This window comes from Mercenaria mercenaria, chromosome 3 (assembly GCF_021730395.1).
Source record: "Mercenaria mercenaria strain notata chromosome 3, MADL_Memer_1, whole genome shotgun sequence".
NCBI classification, from domain to species: domain Eukaryota; kingdom Metazoa; phylum Mollusca; class Bivalvia; order Venerida; family Veneridae; genus Mercenaria; species Mercenaria mercenaria.
In genome coordinates this window covers 49,300,415-49,323,973 of record NC_069363.1, presented here as the reverse complement: position 1 = coordinate 49,323,973, position 23,559 = coordinate 49,300,415, and the positions used below count along the sequence as shown (strand labels likewise).

Genomic DNA, 23,559 nt, shown 5'->3' with positions numbered 1-23,559 from the left:
CCAATTTTCATGAAGATCTCATGAAGAGTACGGCCTCTAGAGAGGTCACAATGTTTTTCTATTTTTATACCTACTGACCTAGTTTTGACCACAAGTGACCCAGTTTCAAACTTTATCTAGATATCATCAAGGTGAACATTCGATTGTACAGGGTTTTTTTTTACGACTGGGGGAAGAGGCCCCAGCCTGTCATTGGGGGAAGAAAAAAGCGCGCGACGAGCAGTTTTGGGGGATTTTTTCACTCAGGGGGGAATTTACAATTATGCATAATAAACACTTTAAACTGTTTTTATTACATATTCTTGCAACTTTTAGCAACTATACACACTGTCACTTAGCAATAGATGGACTTGCACTCATGTTCACTTATCATTGTAACAAGGTGGGTGGGGAGAGTTGAAATGCTCAAATCATTGAATATTTAAAGGTCACATGCTTTTATTCACAAAAAATGCTTTAAAATAAGAGTTGCTTTTGCAAGAGTCATCATATTATTATTAAATGCATACTTTTGTTGGCTTTTTATTTCAATTGTACTAGAAAATCTTTTAAGAAAGGATAAAAAAAGTCCGAAAATCACGATCGCGAAAACGTGTGACAAATATGAAAAAACGAAAGCAAACATTAAAAATTCTTGATAAAATACCCCGTTTTAAATTTCATCTTTTCACCAGAACTATTCCATACTTATAATATCTGATTACTTAAAACATTTATATTTTATTTTGCTCTAGCAAAATACCTCGGCAAAGATAATAAATTTGCGTAACGGCCGACCGGCTTATTTAATCGAATTAAGCACATAAAATAATTACTTTAAATTAACAACACATATTACACAATACAGCATAAGCTGTTACCGCTATTTTTTGCCATTCCCTTTTTTGCGGGTGTGGTAAACCAGTTTTCTGTTTTTGGGGGTTTGTTAAAAAGGGAAAATGAATTCATGAATTCACAGCAAGATTATTCTCTTTTGCCCCACCTACAAATTGGATGTAATACGCTGAGATACTTCTGACGTGTCGAAATCGTGGCAGCCTCTTTGTTTCGTCTGTTAACCTTGCATGAATCTTATCAGCCCCACTTTGAAAACTGCCAATAACAGGAAGCGGGCTATCAACAATAATAAGAAATGATTCGTACATAAACATTTTAAGATAAAGAGTTCCAATGATTCATTAATGATGTAATTTCATTAATTATAATTTTAAAAATGTTGATATTGCGTTTAAGTTGTATAATGTTATACTTAGTGCATTTTAAACACCATCGTAAACGCCTTCCTTTATATATGAAAGAAAAATATATAAATGTATATTTAACTTAAAAATAACGATTTACAAGAAAGTTTAGTTTTATGCAAGACCACATAAATCCCACTTTCCAAGTCTAATTCATGGTGAGGATTAATAATATCTGTCATGTGTTTACGAATTCATTTTCTTTCAGCCAATTCAAAGTTATTGTCAATGAACAATGAAAAAAAAGTGATATGTTCCACGTTCCTACATAGATCGAGCCCACTAGATATACGCGGCGTTCGTATTTCCAAACGATGGCTCATATTTTAGAATCGTGTGAAAGATTTTCAAGTGATATTCCTTTCGAAAATTACACAAGTGGTAAAACTTTTGATGATCAACAATACTAAAAATAGATAAATTATCCGATTTAAGAATATAAGAGAATTCAAAAATTAAGACTGATGGTTTTACCTGAAGGCATATCATCAATCTACCTTAATTATAACGGTTTTGAAACGGTTGTTAAGTATTGGTCGTGGAAGGGAATTTTTTACTGATGATGCCTCCCTCGTTCGATTTCCGATTCAGACATGCTTTATTTCTTAATTTAGCATTCATTGAAATAGTTTAGAAACAAAACGTCATTTTCTTATACATATGACCAAACTTCAATTTTACTGAAATATCATTTTTAGCCATATCTATAGACAAGTCCCTTTAAAATACAATCAGAATGAATATATAACAATTTTTGTTTAAAATTGAAATACATATAGGGTATTTGTTTGTTTCAGTGTAAGAAATATCTTTCACGAGTGAATACCAGATGCAATAGTTTCACGAGTGAGAATGTAAGATATTGTAGTCATGAGTGAAAGATATTTCAATATGTACAAGTAAAACAAACAGATGTTCTTTTTATTTCAAGTTTTGACTAAATTCACCCATTTCACAGTTTCTTACCACTGAAAAATATATTTGATATTTTTCACTGTGAAAATACCAGATATTATTCACTCTAATATTTCAATACTTCGCTGAAAATCAGGTAATAAATTGAAATCCAAACAAATTAAGGACTGGCATTATTTCACAATACTAGTAAGTAGACACGCGTTACCAACGGTTTCGCCACTTGTCTTTGGCTAATCTTTACCTCGGAAACTAGCACTTTATTTGTTTGTGTATTTTTTGAAGATATTATGTATATTTGTCACCGTTTATATTCTATATACTTCAAGTTGGTGACGTACTATTTACACTTAAATTAAACATTCACAACACTACTCTGGGAGAAGTACGTTCCAACGTAAGTCATGTCTCAACGATATCATGTGACAACATCTCAACGATGGCTGTATACTGTATCGCTCTGTATGACACGGCTGATATAATTTTCATATATGATAATTACTTTGATTACATTTACTTGTGTCTTTGCATGAACATGTATTCAGATTCTAAATGTAATCGCACAAATTGATTAAAACATTTAGATTTTTAAAAACATTCGTCTGTTTTTTGAGTAAATATAAGTATTTTGCTATTTTCCAGAACAAAAATAATTATATTACACGTTTTCAAAAACAATAGTTATAGACAGTCCATGATAAATTAAATGCAGTGTCTTAGAAATATATTACTGCAACTGTTTTATCAAAAACACTCAATATTTATCTAATATCATGTTCCTCACTCTTACCGATGATGTTGCAAACTCTAAACAAAAACACAGGCAAGCGTTACTGACACTCATTGAAGTATTGTGGCTAAACACATTACTTATTTGAGTTAAACATACCAGCAAGTCTAAATATGATTGAAAATTTAGATTTTGTTCAGTGTGTAGTAGTTTATTTTGATCTCGTTTTTCCATTAAACAGTTTCCCCAAGATATGTTAATCAAAATAAAAGCAACATGTACGGTGGCACAGAGTTGACTTATACTACTGCGTGCGCGAATCTTAATTGTAATACAGCCTGCAAAAAGATCCATTTGAAGCACAGGAAGCAAATAAGCAACATAAAGTGAGTAAGTAATTATAGGTTATTAGATTTGTATCGAGAAATATGCACCAGTGATTGCAGCAGAAATTTTGCGCGACTTTCGGAGAGATTTCAAATGAAATATTTCAAGTAAGTTGTTCAAAGATGCCTTACAATGGTACTATTGCAAAACGATTTCTGAAATGAGGTATTTAAAAGAAACTAAAAACTTTTGGACATGCGAGAGATTATTGGGAGGACAATTTGTCAGATTCAAGCCTGGCTTTGCCCACAAATGAATGCTTTTGGTAGTGCTGAATTTGAATCAGGGATTCTAATAGAAAACGATGAAGTCTATGGGAAAGCAACGAAAGATACGTCGTTCACAGTTATGTTTGATGTGAAAAAATAACACCAAACTCAGCCAACATCTCCATGTTTTCTTTAAGAATCCCTAGTTCCAGTTTATCACTACCAAATGTAATTGACTGGGCTAAAATCGTTTAATACTCTTTCTGACGGAACAGGAAGATTGATGTCAGATGATGACAAATTGTAGTAACCTACAGTCGCTTCCTTGAACAGGCCCCTGATGGGCAAATTCCATGCATGAATCTGACTAATTGTCTTTCCAATAATCATTGGCCTGTGCAAAATCATTCTTTACTTTCTTCAGTAAGCCTCAATTAAGAAATCGTTTTGCAATCGTACCATTGTTAAGTATCTTTGAAAAACTTAAATGAAATACTTGTTGTAGAATATTTCCCATCCCGTACCAAACGTGTCAAAAATGAAGTCGCCTCATTTATTTTACCTAAAGTTTGTTGATATTTTTCACTTTTATCATCGCCGGTATATTGCTTAATGAAGGTACACTATCAATTGTTATAATTTCTTCTTCTTCGATCTTATTTGAATGATTTTCGCTCCAAAAACTTCACATTCTTTTGTAGTTTCCACTGATTGCTCTTTATTTATACCACTTAAGTTTTAAGTAGTCCATCGTAAATGTTAGCAAAACATTTTCGTTTCGCTGTTTTTATTGGCGAAAAAGTCATGTGTCTCTTAGACGAAAATCTGCACTTTATGAAACTTAGAGATATGATAGTTCATTTCTTTTTTTTAAATATGCAAATCTACCACCTCTTCATTGCGCCGTTTATTGGACTTTTTCGCTTTTCGTTTGCTAAATTTAAGGACATTTTTATATCTTGGCGTGATGGAAACTCGTCTTCAGCCTTAAATATGAAAAGGAAATTTAAATTATTTTTAAATTATTGTGATTTATGAGATTCATGAAATAACGTGAATTATTGAGATTGTCTTATAGAGTTTATGTTAAAGTCGGCGCTTTCAATTGTAAGTCGCACATTACACTCAAATTTTCAAGCTTTCTATCAAAACAAATTTTTTAATTCAAAACATCAAAGGGCCGCGGGATGCTGCAAAAATGTACATGTAACATAATCGACATGTTCCTAGAGTTGTAAACCATTTCCAAAGTAAAAGTTTGCGTCCCAAATTGCTTGAAGTGCAAGTTTGCAGCAAAAAAAAAAAAGAGCTCAAACGCGATTTAGCCCTATTTGGATATAAAATCATTTGTGAAACATGCAGAGCCAAACTTTTATGAAATTCTTTTGTCTCGTTTAAAGGTTTTAGTTTTAGTTTGATCATAATAATTAAAAATAAATGGGCAAGAAACAAGCCCGTTCAAATATCAAAACATGCACATGACCATTTTACGACGCTGAAATGCAAAACTGTGCGTGGCGTAGACATTGAATTGATGCATGCACATATCCGTAAAGTTCAAAATACCATAAAAAGCCACTTCCCTGATGAAAAATAAACGTATATGCTATCATTTTAGCAAATACCCGTCTTTTTTTTAAGTTTGCAACCATTTCGCTCTCTTGAACCACATCACTTCCTGCCCCTTGATATTTCTCGATGCAAATCTAATAATCTTTTTATAACATTCACATACTACACTTGTAATCATTATATAAATGATAGAGATTTGATCTTTCGCCTAAGTAAAAATGAAAATATCGACGTGAAGACATGTATGAAATTGACGTCACAAATGACGTCACGTACCAGATATGAAACTGGAACGTCAATATGGAAAAATAGTGACGTCTCAAGTTCCACTGTAATTTAATTGAATGTGTAATTAAGTATGTAATAATAGCTAATACGTTTACACTTTCTTACTGTATTCCCACGTAATAAGTATTATATGCGGACGAAATGAGTGATACGCCTGCACGTGAAAACAAAAACATGTGTACCCAATACTTAACTTCTGTGCAAAGTTCTAGAAGTAATGCTTAACGATCAGAATTATCTATACAATATTGATTACTGGCACACGTATTATTTATTAGGTGTGAATGTATAAGCATTTTTGAGCCCTATTAGTTACATTAATAAAAGCTTTTACGTCACTCCGAGACAATTAGAGATAATAAGGCGACTTTTAAGCTTTTCGAGGTGACTGAAGGCCCTAGGTGCCCCTCTGAATATTAGTTTATATATGGACGGGCACCTGAGTAGAGCAAACGACCTACTGTAAGCCGACTGGATGGCTTTCTTATATGAAAGAATCCCACACCCAAAGCGAAATTTCAAGCACATGGCCGAGAGGCCAAGTGATTCGAAGTCAGCGACCACTCGGTCTCGGAGGGCTTTCACTTAATAACTTACTACGTACGCATAGAATATACATTGCCCTTTTAAATGATTGTTTGTAAAATTTATACAGAAACTTATTAGAGATCTTGCGGATCATACATGACTTTATAAGAAGATCTTTTGAAAGCATATCTATTGCAACGTAACAAAATCTTTTGACAAGAAATAAGGTAAAAAATGTAATTTCAGTATATTCGTATGATTTAATTAATTGTGAGTTAAAAAAGCGAGGGGAGTAAACAGATGTAGTAAAATAGCGTAATTATCAAGGATAAATACTTGAGTCACTGCGAAAATAGATTAGAGGGAAAAAATAAATAATAGCTTAATGAGATAGTTGAAGATCAAGTTTTATTTTGTTTTTAGAAAAAAAGAGACACGCATTAAAATGCAAAATTGTTTGAGAATAAAATAAATACTTATCTTTCCAGGAATTTCAATTTAAAGAAAGGAAAAGGGCAATTCAGTAAAACGCGAAAGAAAAAGTTCGAGTTACTGCACGACTTTCATGAATTGAATTTGAAAAGTGATGCAATAAGCTGTACAAGTATGGCGGATCTTAGTAAATGCACAAGTTTCGCGAATTTCCGTCTTTGATGAAAAAACGCGAAATAATGAAATATTTCAGTAGGCCTAAATGCACGTTTTAAAAAAGGACGAGGCAGAAAGAAATGCAGTAAAGTATACAATTATAAAATTGTTGTGTTCTTCCAAATATTAAAATCTTAATTACTTTTTGTCTAAGGTTCTCTACCCGCTCTGTAACGTAAAATGTAAACACTGAAATACATAATATGTATACACTTTTTAAAACTGAATGTATGAGTAATGTTTCAGCTGAACAACACTATCTGTAGGATTCACCGACAATGCTTGCAGCATCCCATGGTATTTAAAATAAATGGAACACCTGAAGATACTTGTTTCTATTGTAGAGCATGAACTTTACGTTTTAATTCATGCTAAAGTTGTATAATTATAAATTGTATGTATCCATTTCGAAGACTTTTATTCCAGTCTGCTTAAGACATTAATGTAAAATGTAGTTCAGCTTGTGAACGACAAATGCATTTGTGATACTGATTAAATTGTTGTACTTAGCTCACGCATCATCCAGTTATTTATGAAAGTGTCCAAGAAATGGTCTCGACGAAAAGAGAAAATGTACATACGAATTTTCTACCATTTCAAATGGTAATTATGATGTTGAGACTTTGCAACTCTGTATGTGTTGTCACATATTTTCTGTTATCGTTGCCTCGCAACATTTATGTAGCTTACATAAATTTATTTGTAACTAGTTCATTTTATTTACAAATACCTAATATAGCTTTCACACATTAAACTCGCTTTTTCAGTTATGAAAACGTAGAATCAATGCTTTATTACAAGTAATAAATGAATCAACAAGGTCGTACGGAGCGACACCGTAACAATTGTCGTGGAAATGTCGTCTCATGTTATCGTTGAGACTTGACTTAAGTTGGAACGTACTTCTCCCGGAGTGCGCTTCGTCAGAAGCTTTATCTAAAATACGCAAGTAAATATGAAAAACAAAATTTCCGCAAGTATTTCAATACTTATTCCCCTTCCAGCACCAGTTAAGTAAGAACCATTCAAAACCAAACAATCTGTCTCAAAACTCAAAACAAACTACTATGCCCCATTTACAAACATGACTATAAATAGATTAAAATGGAACATAGGGAATTCAACATTTTTCTAACATGTTAAAATCTAAAATTTCTAGTTTTAGTACCAATTGCAAATTAGCTCAGAGGTAAAGCATACTGTCCATATTAAACAGATCTTTTGCCGTGTTGGTTCGAAACTCAGCATCGACATTTAATTTTTATTTCATTTTTGCATAAATTGTTTTAGATTCCTTTATGTGCTCTGTGACAACACGACAGAGAAATATCCAAAGCCGATATGGCAGATGAGAAAGGTTTAGCATCATATCAAATATGATATTGATTAAATGCATGCACTTATATTAAGCGAATAATGAACATACTATTATGTTATATAAAGACATATATGCAAATACAAACCATCAAAGAAGGAAACGAAAATATGGAAACAAAAATGAAAACGAATGGGGAAACAATCTGAAAAAAATCCTTATGAGGATTCGAACTCACAAAACGATTTGCTTATATCCAATTGTTATCCGACTGAGCTTTGTTGCAGTTTACTAACTGGATAGTTAAAATGAAACAAATACTAATATTTACTATATTTACTTGTCAAGTAATGAGCAAGCATTATGAATTGTTATTTTATCAGTTATCATAAAATGGACTCGTCCACGCGTTTCGGCGGGAATCACGCTATCATTGGGGATTAGTATATACTCCAAAGAGTTCACAACTCTAAAACACCAAATTATAAATTTACACACCTCTAACACCAACACACAAATATAACCGCCTCGATAGCCTAGTGGTAGAACGTCCGCTTCGAGTGCGAGAGGTCGTGGGTTCGATCCCCGGCCGCGTCATACCAAAGACGTGAAAAATAGTACTAGTGACTCCCTTGCTTGGCGTTTAGCATTAAAAGGGGGAACTGGCTTATCTTCTCTCATACCCTCGTGGCGATGGATTCCATCAGGAATGAGGTGTCGAGAGTGATTAATATAAGTTGTAGAACTTGCTTCGCAATCGACTTGAACAATCTCGATAATTAGCAATCAAATTTTCAAATTAAAAACAAAACCACAATCAAGCAACTAAAAATCAAACTTTGCTGAACAATTCAGCAATTATGTATACAAATGTACGCTACCAACCCCCGAGAAACAAATCTGTGGTTCAATATTCGAGCAAATTGACTCCTAGGCCACCGTGGCCGAGTGATTAAGGTCGTTGACTTTAAATCACTTGCCGCTCACCGATGTGGGTTGAAGAAGCCATCTAGCACTTTAACTTTTAGAAGCCAATTAACCTTTAACCGCATCTATGAAATGCGTCATTCTCTCTCAAATGCGGGATCAAATCTAACATGTTATCCCAAAAATTGTATGAAATTCCGCCGTATCTTTCAACGACTCCGATTTATCACCCGCCTTCCACACTTTCTACTGCTAATTTTATCTGCGATATTTAATTAAACGTATACTAATGGCATGTACTTTTGTTCCCTTTTTATATTATTTTATTATTTATACATTAAATATCTGCAGCGTTTTAGTTTAAACATATTTATTCCTAAGAGCACATAACATAGATTTGTACAATTACAACTAAAAAGTTAACATGAAGGAAAGGATAAGAACGAAAGACATGTCTAACAGAAATTTAACGCTCATGCAGCGTTATGGTAATATGCTTAACATTGTTTGAACGGATTTGCATTTGAGCATTTTGTCAACAAAACTGCGAACATTGTAAGATATCATTCATATTGATTTAGATAGATATAAAGAACTACAAACTTATTATTAGCACCGGCTTAACAGAAGTTGAAATAGACACGCAGTGTCCGGGAAATTTTTAGAAAACAATTTTCAGAAAAATCCTCGAAAATTTCACCTGTCCTCGTGGATATCTGAAACATAAAATAGCACCAAACATTTATCGCACTATTGTTTGGGTTTCTGCAATGAAAGGAATAATGATCCATTCTCACCATCTTTGGAAGAAGTGATTGATTTTCTTGCAGAACAGGTTATGAAAGTCCAAATACTGCAAAAGGATCATTATCCTCGTTAGGTTTAAATTCGATGGATTTCAATCTGAAAGTCCTCCTCTAAGAATGTTTAACCTATGACCATCTAGATACACACCTATATGAGTTGCCTCAAATGTTTTAGTAATGTTCAGAAACCTTCATCTGTTAAGCTTGCAAGTTTGAAAGACTTTACAATCAGTAATGACCAGTTTTGATATAGCAAAACAACAGCGGAAACGATTGCTAAAGTATGTAAGAGTAACTGATTATAATGCAAGTCGCATAAAAATAATGTATGCTCGTTGAACGTTCTGTATTCACATATGAGGCAGAGACCGTATCTTTATATTCTACACCTAAAGGACCTCGGACATTTTCCTATTCAGATTGTCTATCCGATTAAGGAAAAAGTGACATAGGGATAGACTTCTGAAATTGCATAGTTACGATAGTTGAAGACCATTTCTTGATAAATGCGACTTCATTTTACAAGTTTATGAACAAAAAAAGACGACTTTGTAGACATTTCTCATTCTCTTTTCTATTAAAATATGAACATAAATCATTTTTACATTTTAAACATTTTTCCCCCGAGTGACGCAACAAAATAATTCACATGCCTTTGTAAGTAATTAGTATATATGTATGCTGCAAAAACTGGCACTTGGTCACAGGTGGGAAAGTGTTTAAAATTGAAAAAAAAACTACGTACAGGGTGTCAGCAAATACATTTTTACATAAATATTTGACATTTATTGCATGTGTTTCCTAAACCTTACATATCTACAGCTTTATTTATTTTTGTAAATATTTCAAGCACAGAAAACACTAAACTAAATAAATAGCGGACATAGAAAGTCAAGCTAGAAAGCAGACAGATCGTCATAAGTATACCTTATGAATTTTTCAATCAGATCTGTTACCTCTTGACAGTCTAAGTCCGTCGACTGAGTGTCATCAGGATTGAGACAACTGCATCTGTCGTAAGTCAAGAACCAAGCAAGTGGCTTCGACATATTACATATGTGTCTTCAACGTAAACATGACAAAGAAATACAGACAAACTTTTATGGGAATAGTGCCATTTAGGTGCAAATGTTTTACCTTTTGTAGGGCACAGTTGAAGCGAACCTATAATGCATTTTAAGAGCAACATTTGCTTTTATTCGATCCAGCATCCTATACCCTAACAGAACTCTACCAGACACCATCTCATTAACTAACCCAGTTGCTTCCAGAACTTACACTGAGACCCATAGAACTAATACTGACTCGCCCAGAACTAACACTGACACCACCAGAATTAACATCAATTCGCTCACACGTCTGAAACTTATTTTGAAGTCAATTGAAATACTAGTAATGACCTCAAAGAACTAACACAGACACCCCAAGAATATCTATATAAATGTTGATACTAGCTAGTGAAGTTCTGTTCCACTGATATAAAATGCTAAAAGTAAGGCATCCATAAACCCACAGTGGAATAGGCAGTCTCCTGCACCCCTCCGTTTCAACTGAAAAAGGCCAACTACGCCAATGTATGGCCAGCTACACCACTGCATGTATTCAATAATAATCCTCCACATAATGCCCGGTCAGTATTGTACATGTGTATAAATACAGTATAGCAACAGATGTATAGAAAACAAACAATAGGCTATGATCAATGCATGGTGTTATCATGGGCACTCGGGTGGAAATAACTGAGTTACAGTTAGGGACCAAAAGTTTTGTTCCACTTTTATTTTTTCCGTTTCGTTTATTTTCAAAAATGTCAATAAAACTGATAATCTGCATGGTATAAGTTTATTTACTGTGTTAAAATACTTCACAGTAGACATACCTAAAATACCAATGCTTATTTTAACTAAAAATACACATTTCAAATTTTTCAAAAATATGACCCTTAGTTACAAACTGTTCGATTTTCAAGAAAACAAATATGAAATAAAACTATTTTTTGTGACAGTTTGATAGGAATATAACTTATTTATCAGTATTTGAAGCTGTTTTATAAAACTATCAGCTACTGAAGACAAGAAATAGCATTGAACTTAGGGCAAAATCCTTAGCATAATGTCCGATGTCCTTTCATGTATCAGTAGGTTTAATGTATGTCTGTAGCCTCAGTTCCATTCATGTCCAACCACTAGACTCTGTCATAATATTACTCTGTCAAACCTCCTGTGCTTTTTACGCACATACTTTGAGAAATGTTAAGCTTATATATTCCAGTAATTCTATTACACCTTTTGCGTAACCCAATATTTCTTCCGTTTTCCAAGCCACAACTATCATAGGGATGTAACACCAATACAGACATGTTTGTTCAATGTTGATATCCATAATGGTGATATGTCTGTCATAACTATTTTATTATTATAATTTCTGTCATGTTTTTTCATCATCACCAACGCCAGTCTCACCCTCAGCTACTGGACAAGAGCGTTCTGATTTTAAACAACGAACAAGTATTTACCATTACTACAAAATGTAATAGAAATAACAAAAGAAGTGTCCTGTTCATTATTTGCCAAGACTCTGATTTTACTAAATAATGATCAAAATTCCAGTTATTGTATTCAAAATAAACATCAAAACACTGTCACACTATCAAATTCCTCCTTTGAACCTTTCAATTTAGTCATCGTCATTATAATAAATAAATTGTCGGAAATGTTCACACATTGAAAAAAAAAAGATCATTATTTCTATTTTATTTCTATCAAAGTATATATAATAAATTTTGTATCAAAATAGTATCTTGTATTGAAAAGAACTTTGTTATGCTTTTCATACATCTTACTTAAATCTGTAAAATTCCTTTGGAAGCACTGAACGCAACCAAGCATCACAATACAAACATTAACAAAACAGGGATTATCCTACAACCACTCAAAAAGTAGTTAAGTTTCTGCTTATCCCAAAAAAGTGTAAGATTCAGATATTGACCATTTTTGAGATAACCACTTTCATAAAGATACGACCATGGATTCATTGCTGACTCAGCACTGAGCAATTTTCATCAATTAGCTATTTATATCAGACATGAAGGATATCAATCAAATAAACACTGCATTTCTTAAAGTATTCCTAAACACTGCTGGAAATTTTTATCATGTAAATGATAAATTTTCATTGATGCAATTCAAAAAATCTCTCTCAAAGCCACTTGTGTATTATTATTCATAAATAGTTAATAAGTTATACAATACATTTCAAATTTAACAATTGTTTATTTTAAGTGTAAGATAGACTGCATAAACATTTATCTTACAGTATTCGATGATACGCATGCTTTTTTTTATAACACTGATCATAAAGCTTTTTCCTTTCAATGTTGAAAAGGCTAATATACTCTAAGCTGACACTCACTACTTTATATTGGAAGAACTAGATGGTATCCGTCTGTCACTGTTAGGTACACCTTACCGACAATGGGTGTTTAAGTAAAACTGGACAAGAGAGTGATGTATTTTATGACACTTTTAAACAACGCCTGACATTAACCTTGAAAATAATATGACGGAGTCTGTTCACTGCGCACTGTAATATTGTGATTTAGTAATTGAGCCAAATGTTAATCATCCGGAAGAGGGTAACAAAGCTATGAACCGGGTAATTAAGTGTATACAGACGGACGGACGGACGGACTAACGGACAGAGTCACAAAAAGGTTTCCGTCAAATTTTAAGGCCTACATCGTGATAACATTATAACGTAACACAAAACAAATATAGTGAAACGGCTGATGCATTTGTTAACTTCTGATTAGAAGAGAAATTGCCAAATACTTTGTTTAAGCTAACGAAGCGCCCAAAGAAAAAAATAAGTTAATTCAAACAAAAGCATCAAATTCATTACAAAAACAACTCTATCATGAAATAATAGTGAATGGATTCCAAGTCAAATACATTATAAAATATCAAAGAATATGCAAATAGCCAGATTTGATTTTTAGCGTGAAAGCATGATTAGAAATCCACCTCACATAAACGAAAGAGACTTAATGGCTATGGACAAATGTTTTTATTCAAAACTATGTTGTGCAAAAACAATCAAAATGGATATGTTTAATCTTAGTGAAGATTTTTATTACATGTTAATTTTGATGATTACAGCTTTCTTTGTCATTAATGGGTTTTTAATCGTTTCAAAATGATTTAGACTGTTTGATCTGCAAACCTATATTTTCAATCTTGTTATCGTGTAATGCACTCATTCCGTCCTTTTGATCAATGAAACTTGTAAATTACTAAATGGTAACCCGTCTGCTATATCTTTCCACTATCACAATGGAATAATAATAATAGATTTTTTACGGTCCTAAGATACAATGCTCCCTGGTTGCGTTTGGAGTGCTTTGTGCTTCCTGGAAAATATCCTAACCATCTATTTTTGATAGAGGGCTATGGACATCTTCCCAAATATTATTTGTACAAGTTGGCACAGTTACATGTCACACTTTTTAGCTGATATATAATATAATTGTTTTGATTTCCTCAAACGGCTTTATTTATTTTTGTTGTAGTATTTTTGTAATTTTTAAAACAATATTTCGAAAAATGTATTTTGTTTACAAATTCTCTAATATCATTTGAAATACCCAATCATTTATCGTATTACAAACTGCAGGATACATGTAAGTTCCACGTTTTTGGTATGTTTTAAAATATCACAAAACGCGGTCTAAGGTCTAAACATTAATTTAGAGGGAAGGTACTGATTATTCCTTTTTTGCCTGGATGAAAGTACCTTGTGCGCACATCAAACTTTAATTTGTTTACAGTTTATGACATCTTTTGAATACTAATTTCTGCCGTTTATCACTTTACTACATAGTTCACATTGCATTTTTAGTATTATTTCAAATATATGATAAAGAAACGAATGCGGCTTGCAAACAAGTATGTGAAGTGACCAGTTGCATTAATTGCTGCGGCTAGAATGCCATGTTATGTATATATTACAATTGTAAATAGAGCATAACTACTTTCTGATTTTGAAAGACATAATGGATGACCAAGTAAAAGAAATTACTGGTTAATTTAAGGCATTAAAATATATATTTATGCACAGGATTTTCAGCGAGAAACATTCATGAGGGTCCAGTTTTAGATTGTTTGTTCTATAATTTATTATATCCCTTATCATATTTATTTCATAAAATCATTGTTGTTTGATTCCTTTAGAAAAATAATAAAAGGGTAGAACTAAACAACGATATATGAGTCAAAACTATCTATATAAATCCGACGAGATAATGGATAATAACACAAAGATACATCGCGAAATTAAAAAAACTTAGATGCGTGAACTCATTAGTTTAATCTTAAATTGTTTACCCTTACCCTGCCAAATTTTTATGATGAACTTGTCCATCTTTCAAATTGGACAGTACCATTAACTGTAACAAGGGGTGCTTGCCAAAATGATACTGACTGAATGGCGAAAAATGCAGATCTTGATCAGACTGCACGGATGTATTATATAAAGTATTACTTCAACTCAAAAGGAGGAGATTCCTTATTCCTTTCATTTCTTGTAGCTATTGTAATGCTTTAAGTGGCAAAATAAATTTATATGATTTCTGACAAAAAAGATTTAAAAAAAAAGATATATTTTTGACGACAATTTGATCCTCTTACAAAAGATGAAATCGATCATTATTCAGTGATGAACCTAATAGACAAGCAAGGCTGTGTAAATATACAAGTTTGAATATAGTAAGCAGAAGTTCATTGATAAAAACACATGTATCAGTGATAACGTTATTGATTTTTTTACCAAATTTGAAATATATTGGTGTCTTTGGTTTTGATTCATAATAATGATAAACGTACATTGTTCCATTGATATATAAGTCGTTAAACTAAAATTGTTCGTGAAACAATAAATGACAGGAATGTTGAGGTTCTGTTAGGAGGAAGACTGAAAATATATAAAAATAATAAAAAGAATATGTAAATTGTTTAACAGTCTACAGACTGTACCTGATTTTTCAAAACTTACGTGTGAAGTTAAAAGCTTTTAAATCCATGCGAATATCCATATATTTCTAAAAAGATTATATATTTATTTTTAAACCTAATTCATAGTTATTACAATTTAAATATTTAAATATCTTTTTTTCCAGATATGCACAACCAACATTGATGTTTAAGGTGTTGGACCCCTAATAGTAATGTTTACAAAATGGTATTTTCTAGGTATATTCTTTAAGCTGACTGCGTTTTGCATTGTGTTGCAAATTTTAAACAACTTTTACCGTGCAGTTTTTTTTTTTAAATATAAATTTTGTATAATTTATGGTATTTCCGCAAGCTCAAGTAGAGACAAATTGCAAAGTAATGGCCACTGTCTAAAACGCTTGCAGAGAATTCATGATACCAAGAAACACTAAACTATTGGTAAACAATAACAAAACACAAAATAAAACTGTCAATATCATTTTGTTCTAGGGTGCCTCAAGTAAACGGATTTAATGAGACAGACTCCAACATTGAAAAATTATAGTCGAGTCCAGTGGGACTGTTTTAAATTTTGCTCACTTCATTCAAAAATAATCTCGGGGCAGAAGTAAAACCTACTTAAATTTCTTCCACAATATGCAATCTAAAGAGTAAAGGCAAAATAGAGACCTTTTACCGCGCATTTTTTTTAAAGATGTCTAACTCTGCCCTCTTCTGTTTCAGAGGTAAATACACTTTGAACAGCAAGAAATTGCTTATCAAATGAAAAAATTCCTATTTTGTACAACAATCAATAATGAAATAATAAAACTTTACTAGGAAAAAAGGAAAATAAGGATAAAAATTTTTGGTCCCAGTGGGGCTTGACCTTACGACCCCTGAAAAATTTCAGTCAAAGTAGGTTTATTGTAGGAATTGAATACTCTTCAAAAAGGAGGTATTATGGGTCTAATACCTTAAGTATACCAGAGTAGAATAATACAGCATTTTGTCCACAATAACGGCCGTATTACGTATTAGACGTCACTTCAGAATTCAAGATGCAATATCTCAAAAATATAGATGCTATATTTGATGCTTTCAATTGTCATTCCGTTACTCATATTAATTATCAATTTTTCTTGTCTACCTAGCAGGACAAGTATACATTTGTCCGAGCACGCACCAGGGATAGATATTCCTGTCTTTCCCTAGGGAAAAACCTTGTCTAAAACAGCGTGCACTTAGGTGACGTCACATAGTACTGGCACTATTGTGACGTCATAAACTATATAAATAATGTCAGGAAATACCCAAATCTATTTGTCTCCACGATCTTTTTTGAACGTGATAGGCAAGAAAAATGATCTAACATGTCTGCCTGTGTAAGACAGCTGTTTTCCCAACCCACAGACAGGCATGTAAGATCCTTATAGTCATGCACATGAAATAAATTTTCTGTCTTTTCCTAGGCAAAAAAATTTTCTCAAACAGCGTGCACTTAAGTGACGTCAATATAGTACTAACCGTATTATGACGTCATTAACGATGTACATAATGCTGGAAAGATCCAGTTAATCTATTTATAACGTGATCGCCAAGAAAAATGGTCTTTACATGTCTGCCTATGAATGACATCTGTTTTCCTAACCCTCGGGACAGCATGGATAATAGTCCTTGCTAACGCTTGGTTTCTCATTCCCTCGGGCAGAGAAAGCTCTGTCTAGTACAGACAGGCATGTAAAATACTTGAAATCTTTTCCAAAAATACTTAAAAAACTTGCCTGACCTAGAATCTTACGAAGTGTATAAATAACATTCCCATCAAAATCAGGTTTTGAAGTGTCAAATACTGGACAAGAAATACGAATGGTTACTCGAGAAATACTTGTTAACACAAACAATATTTTACTTGGATGTGAGGTGTGCATTATAATGTTATTATTTTGCTGACTTAATTCATATATATCAGTTTAGGATATAACTTGAAAATGCAATGGGATGCTATTAATCTTTTTCTGTTTTAATCTGGGGATAACTTTTTGCCCTGTCGAACACCATAACTGTATGTATAGATAGGCGAGTTTTCTGTACCACTAGAAATGACATTACTGTTGCCGTTAATGATTTCCTCCACAAGCCCATAGTTCAAATAGAGTCAAACGATTTTAAGAAATCTATACAGTATACAAAAATTTGTCTTTATGCAAGATATCGGAAGAAATAATTCAAGGATGTTGTGCGAAATCAATGCTAATCAATCTCATTTAAACCCTCGAAAAACATTCATATTTTTCGAGGTAAACGTGTTTCATACCACCCGAAAGCAATATTTCTAGGTTATTACATAGATATACACGTGTTCTGCAGCAGAAATATTACGCGACTTTATGAGCGCGAAAGAACGAGTGTATATTTCCCGATGCAATTCCAATAATCTGTAGTACATAGGCATATGCAGTTATGCTCTTCAACATGAGTAAAATTGAAAATATCGCCGTAAAATAACTTTTAAACGCAACGACACACATGAAACCGACATTATAAATAACATCAAGCACACGATATGAAATTTGAAAGTCATTATGGAAATAAACTGACGTTTAAGGTTTCATTTTAATTAACCATGAGTATAATGAGTATGCAAATATAATAATAATAATGTAATAATGCCTGACGAGAATATTGCGCTTAGTTGCATTGTGACATTTAAATTATAGACAAGATAGATGTAAACATGCGTGTGTATATGTCTGGAGATGTATCATTGTCGTTTTTATTTTTTAAAACGTTTTCTAGTGCAAATTCTGTCAGGCATATCTCATAAGTAAAAACAATAACGTCAAAACTGTTGTTAAAATATATCACAGTCTTTAACAACATTTCGAATACACTGTACTCACATGAGATATAAAATAGTATAGAATTATTTGACTAATGCATAAGAAAGTTCTAAAATACAAAAAGAGGCTCAACTGGGCCTTAGTCGCTCGACCGAGGAAGACCGTGAACTTTTAACCTTACTTCCTTCTGACCGGATTTGGTGAACGCCAATCAAGTAGATCAATAAAAGTTATCTGAAGGTTTTTAGATTTTTGTTGTGATGGTCCCTAAACGCGTAACCATTAAAGACGCGCTGCAGAATAACTGTATTCTCATGTGTTTTCATAATGGTTATTATACATGATTTGCATTAAAAATGAGAAATACAAGTATCTACTTACAAATTGACAGTGATATATATTAGGCCTAGACAATGTTTTTAATGTGTAAACATTTTATTGAAGTAATATAACAGTATGCTCAGTACTTGATGTATTTAGATACGTTTAGACCACACTTTGTTTCTACAGTGTATGATAGTTCATTATCTATGTTTTTAAAACTATACCTTAAAGAAAATGACTGAATAAGTTTGCAGATGGAGTTTTGAAAATGTGCACCTGTCATCTTGTAGTATAGCTGTATTACACCTGTATTATCAGAATGAAGTTCATGTGTGGTGGGGGTGGGGCGGAAGGGGGAAGGGAAAGTAGGTCACTAGGTTGTGGTGGGTCTTTAAAGAAATCGGGAGAGAGTGTCAAGTCCATTCAAGGATGCTACAGACCAAATTTGGCGAAGATCCATCAAGTGGTTCATTAGTAGTGGCTAAAGGTTTTCGTCAACTTTTAGCTCTAGCGGCCCATATAGGGGCCAAACATAACTATTTGAGCACATTTGAAACAGGTCTTAACAAGGATGTTTACAACCAAAGTTTGATGAAGGTCTATCATCTTGTTCATGAAAAAAATGGTTGAAAGATTATTTTCATTCTTAGCTCTGGCGGCCTATTCAAGCAACCAAGCAAAACCATTTGAACAAATTTTAGAGAGAATCATACAGGAATGTTAAAGACCAAGTTTGGTGAGAATTTATCATCTGGTGCATGAGAAGTCGTAGTTTTAGCTCTAGAGGCCCATTAAAAGGAGGCTACAGACCAAGTTTGGTAAAGATCAATCTGGTGGTTCATGCGAAAAAGTTGGGTTTTTTTCTTTCTACTTTTAGCTCTGGCGGCCCCTAAAAGCGACCACGCAAAACCATTTGAACAAATTGAATAGAAGATCATAAAAGGAAAAGATGCAACAATCAAAGTTTGGTGAAGCTCCATGGTTAATAAGAAGAAGTCATTTAAATTCATTTTTCTATTTTTAGCTCTGGCGGCCTCTTCCAGCGGAACCACTCAAAACCTTGAGAGACGACCAAAAAAAGATGATACCGGCTACGTGTGGTGATGATTGATCAAGTGGTTCATGATGAAAAAACGTTTAAAAGTTTCTTTATTTTAAGCTTTGGCTGCCCTGAAAGGGGCCAAGCGGAACTATTTGCAAAACATTGGGAGCAGACCTTACAAGGGTGTTAACCAAAACCTCGTATTATGTTCATAATACTTAGAATGTACTTATTTCTTTCAAAAATCACAAAATGTATATATATATATATATACATGTTACATTTATTCAATTAGCATACTGAGAAAAAATTCATTAAAATGATAAAAACGCTTGTGACTTGATTTAAATCAGATTTAAGAATAATTAATTGAATAAGATGTGTATTTTACGACTTAAAAATGATCAAAATTTGCAACAATTAAAGAAAACAAAACATATACTCGTTATCATTTAAAATATTGGCAAAATTTCAAGTGTAACATTAAAAGATTTCTTAAGGTTAGTCCCATTTACATAAAATACATGAAGTGTGTTTGTTTAAACTAAATAGAATGTAATTACAGCTGCTTCAGTCCGAGGGCTTAATTAAGTCCAACACAGTCATACTCTTTAAGGGCATGAAAATAATGACAATGGCCAGTTAAACAATTAACCGTTTCCTAATGTGTAAAAACGCTAAAGTTATTAAATGTTAACTGCGGTAGGTATTAATTAAATTTATGCTAATGAACTACGTGTTAGCCCTGTACAATGACCAGTGCAATTGAAAACATACGTTCAGCATTTTATGTTTTATAATTATGTTTTGGTGTTTTACAGCTTAGCAATATCTAAAGTTAATATTGTTTCGTTTTATTATTCGCATTAGAAACACTGAATATATAAGGCCTAAAAAAATTCTTTGTTTCCGGTAACATGCTCAAAAAGATTAGGGTAGGTAGGTCGGAATTTTTTTTTTTTTGGAATTTTTTTTTATTAAGGGAGACTTTTCGGAAATTATTTTTTTGTCAAAAAATGATTACAAATAAGAGGGTTATGCCTTTAGAGCATCAGTGAGTTGATTTCTAACATCACTGGCCATGTTTAAAGCATAAAAAATGCAGGTTTGCATCTTTTTGTTAAAATGTTGAAAAAAATATTCTCCAAGGCCATAAAAACATTTAGGGTCGGGCCAAAAATTTAGGGTAGGTCGGGATACCGGAAACAAACAATTTTTTTTACGCCTAAGTAAAAGTAACATATTGAAGACACTCAGTTTGTATGTACTGTTGTTCTTGCCTAACAAACGATCTCTAACGACCTCCAATAAGTAATGCTACAGAATGCTATAAAACACTTTATGATTTTATTTTTTCTTACTTTTACCGACAACTGACTTACAAAACATACGATCCATTTTACTGGACGATCCGATCTGCAACATTATTGTCACGATACATGTACTGTTGTTCTTGCCTGAACAAATGATCTCTAACGACCTCCAATAAGTATGTAAGTCACTCAAGTAATGCAAGACTGTGATAGCCGTAATAATAATCTCTAGATACAGTCAATTGACTCTTATTGAGTACCGAAAAATCCATGCTCGTTTAAGTACAACTGCCTTACTATTAAATAGGTAATTCTCATATTTATGAACACTTAACTTCAAGTATACCCTGTGCAGTGACCGGTGCTGATGAAAGATATATGGTTTCTTGATTTTGTTTACCCCTTAAACACCAGCTTTTGTAATAATGTGATGAAAAAGATTTAGTGATTGACAAACGGACTCAATGCATTTTATCTCGACTGTTCACATAATAGTGACAGCTATTCTACTCACTGGCATCAGCGTTGGCGTCACTCCTTTGTTAAAGTTTTGCATGCAACTTCATATCTCAGTAACAACTGCAGGTACATGTATTTGACTGAAACTTCTCAGAAGTCTTTCCAACCATCAAACCTACTGAAGCAACAAAGTTAGATAATTTTTGGTGGATACAATGTAAATTATGGCCTGTTTTCGACTCAATCGAAAATTCGGTTAAAGTTTTACGTGAAACTATTAAGCTCTATACCAGTAACAGTTATATGTGTTGAATTGAAACTTCACACATAAAACATACTTTCATAACAAAGTTAGAAAAATATTGCAACTAAATATCGAGCTGTACCTCGGTAACAACTATAATTGAATTGGATTGAAACTTCACACAATGCTTCCCAGTAATCAAACCTATTTACATAATGAAATCTGTAAAAATGACAAAGTTAGAAATCTTTTGATTGAACTTAAGCCTCTTTTTGACTTAGAAACTATTCGGTTAAATTAATGCGTGTAACTAATTGCCAAGCTGTATCGAAGTACTAACTACATAATCCTTCTCATTAATTGTACTTACATTACCAAGTTAGAAAACTCTTGATTTTTAAATTAATTCAAAATATAGTCCTTATGTGACTCAGAAATTTCGCATGCTTTTGAAGTAGTTATCATTGCAAGTTGTAATAAAGTAAAATAAATGACTCAATTACACAAAAACAAAGAAAAATATCAAACAGGGAGTGCCACGCACCAAAAGCGCAGCCTCCTCAAAACGAACCCCCCAGCACGCAAACGTGTGCACCACACACACACTCAAAGCTTACACATCAGCACAAAACGAACAACACACACACACACACTCAAAACCAACACATAAGGACAAGACGAACAATAAGCATACACACACGCGCGCACACAAAGTCAACACACAAGGACAAAACGAACAAACAAAGGAACACAGTGGGGCACCGCCTTGGAACGGTCAGTGGCAAAACACCACTGGGGAGCTTAAACCGGTTTATGGTGCGCACCCAACCTCACTCTTACCCCTACCATGTTCCAAAGACATGGGACAGTGTAAATAAAAGTTAATCCCTCCAGGTGGAATCTCTAACACACGTAATGGAAACAAAAAGGCATGGCATGTAAAACACAAAATGCTCGTGTATAAATATATAAAAAGCAACCTTAAGAACCAAAAACGTATGTACTCAATGCCTTTTCAGAAGACAGAGCAACAAGAGAAACACCCTTAAGGGCCCGACGAACAGGCCAGAAGAAAAAATATCAAACAGTTCAGTCCTGGTATGATTTAAAAACTGCTCATCATAGAGTCCTCCCCCTTTCCGTCAGACGCAATCAAAGAGGGAAGCGTAGTGTCCAACTGTAAACGGGTTGAACACTAAACATGCGGTATGTCTCAAAAGTCTTGCCAAGACCCATTTCTTTACTAAGACATTTTTGAACAACTGAGTGTACTGTCTTGCACTTGGTATTTCTTAAAATGTTTTTTGTTTACCTGTAAGAACTGTTTAACGAACTGTTTTATCTGAAATATTTAGCTCCATCTGGCATCAGATCCGAAACCTTTGTTATGACCAGCTCTGTTGTTTCGAAGTAAGGTAGCCTAGTGGTAGAGCGTCCGCTTCGAGTGCGGGAGGTCGTGGGTTCGATCCCCGGCCGCGTCATACCAAAGACGTGAAAAATGGTACCAGTAGCTCCCTTGCTTGGCGCTCAGCATTAAAAGGGAAACTGGCCTCTTCTCTCATACCCTCGTGGCGATGGATTCCATCAGGAATGAGGTGTCGAGAGTGATTAATATAAGTTGTAGAACTTCCTTCGCAATCGACCTTAAAAGATATTATGTATAAACTTATAGGAAGATACGTGACCTGAAAGTTGAAACACATGGACATTTATTTGGCCTAACACGGATTATACTTTTCCACTTACAGTTAAGCGCATATTTTAGATACGTGTTGTATGTA

The 23,559-nt window shown here is 33.4% G+C and overlaps 1 protein-coding gene across 1 annotated transcript in view; it reads right to left on the bottom strand.

Annotated features, from left to right (window-relative positions):
- The window catches only part of LOC123524847 (WD repeat-containing protein 36-like), a 31,991-nt gene extending 20,066 nt beyond the window's left edge, over positions 1-11,925 (bottom strand). Inside the window, exon 1 of the mRNA XM_053539692.1 lies at positions 11,808-11,925. Within this exon, the coding sequence (XP_053395667.1) occupies positions 11,808-11,925 (118 nt within the window). The remainder of the gene's footprint in view (positions 1-11,807) is intronic.
- Between the last annotated feature and the right edge of the window lie 11,634 nt (positions 11,926-23,559).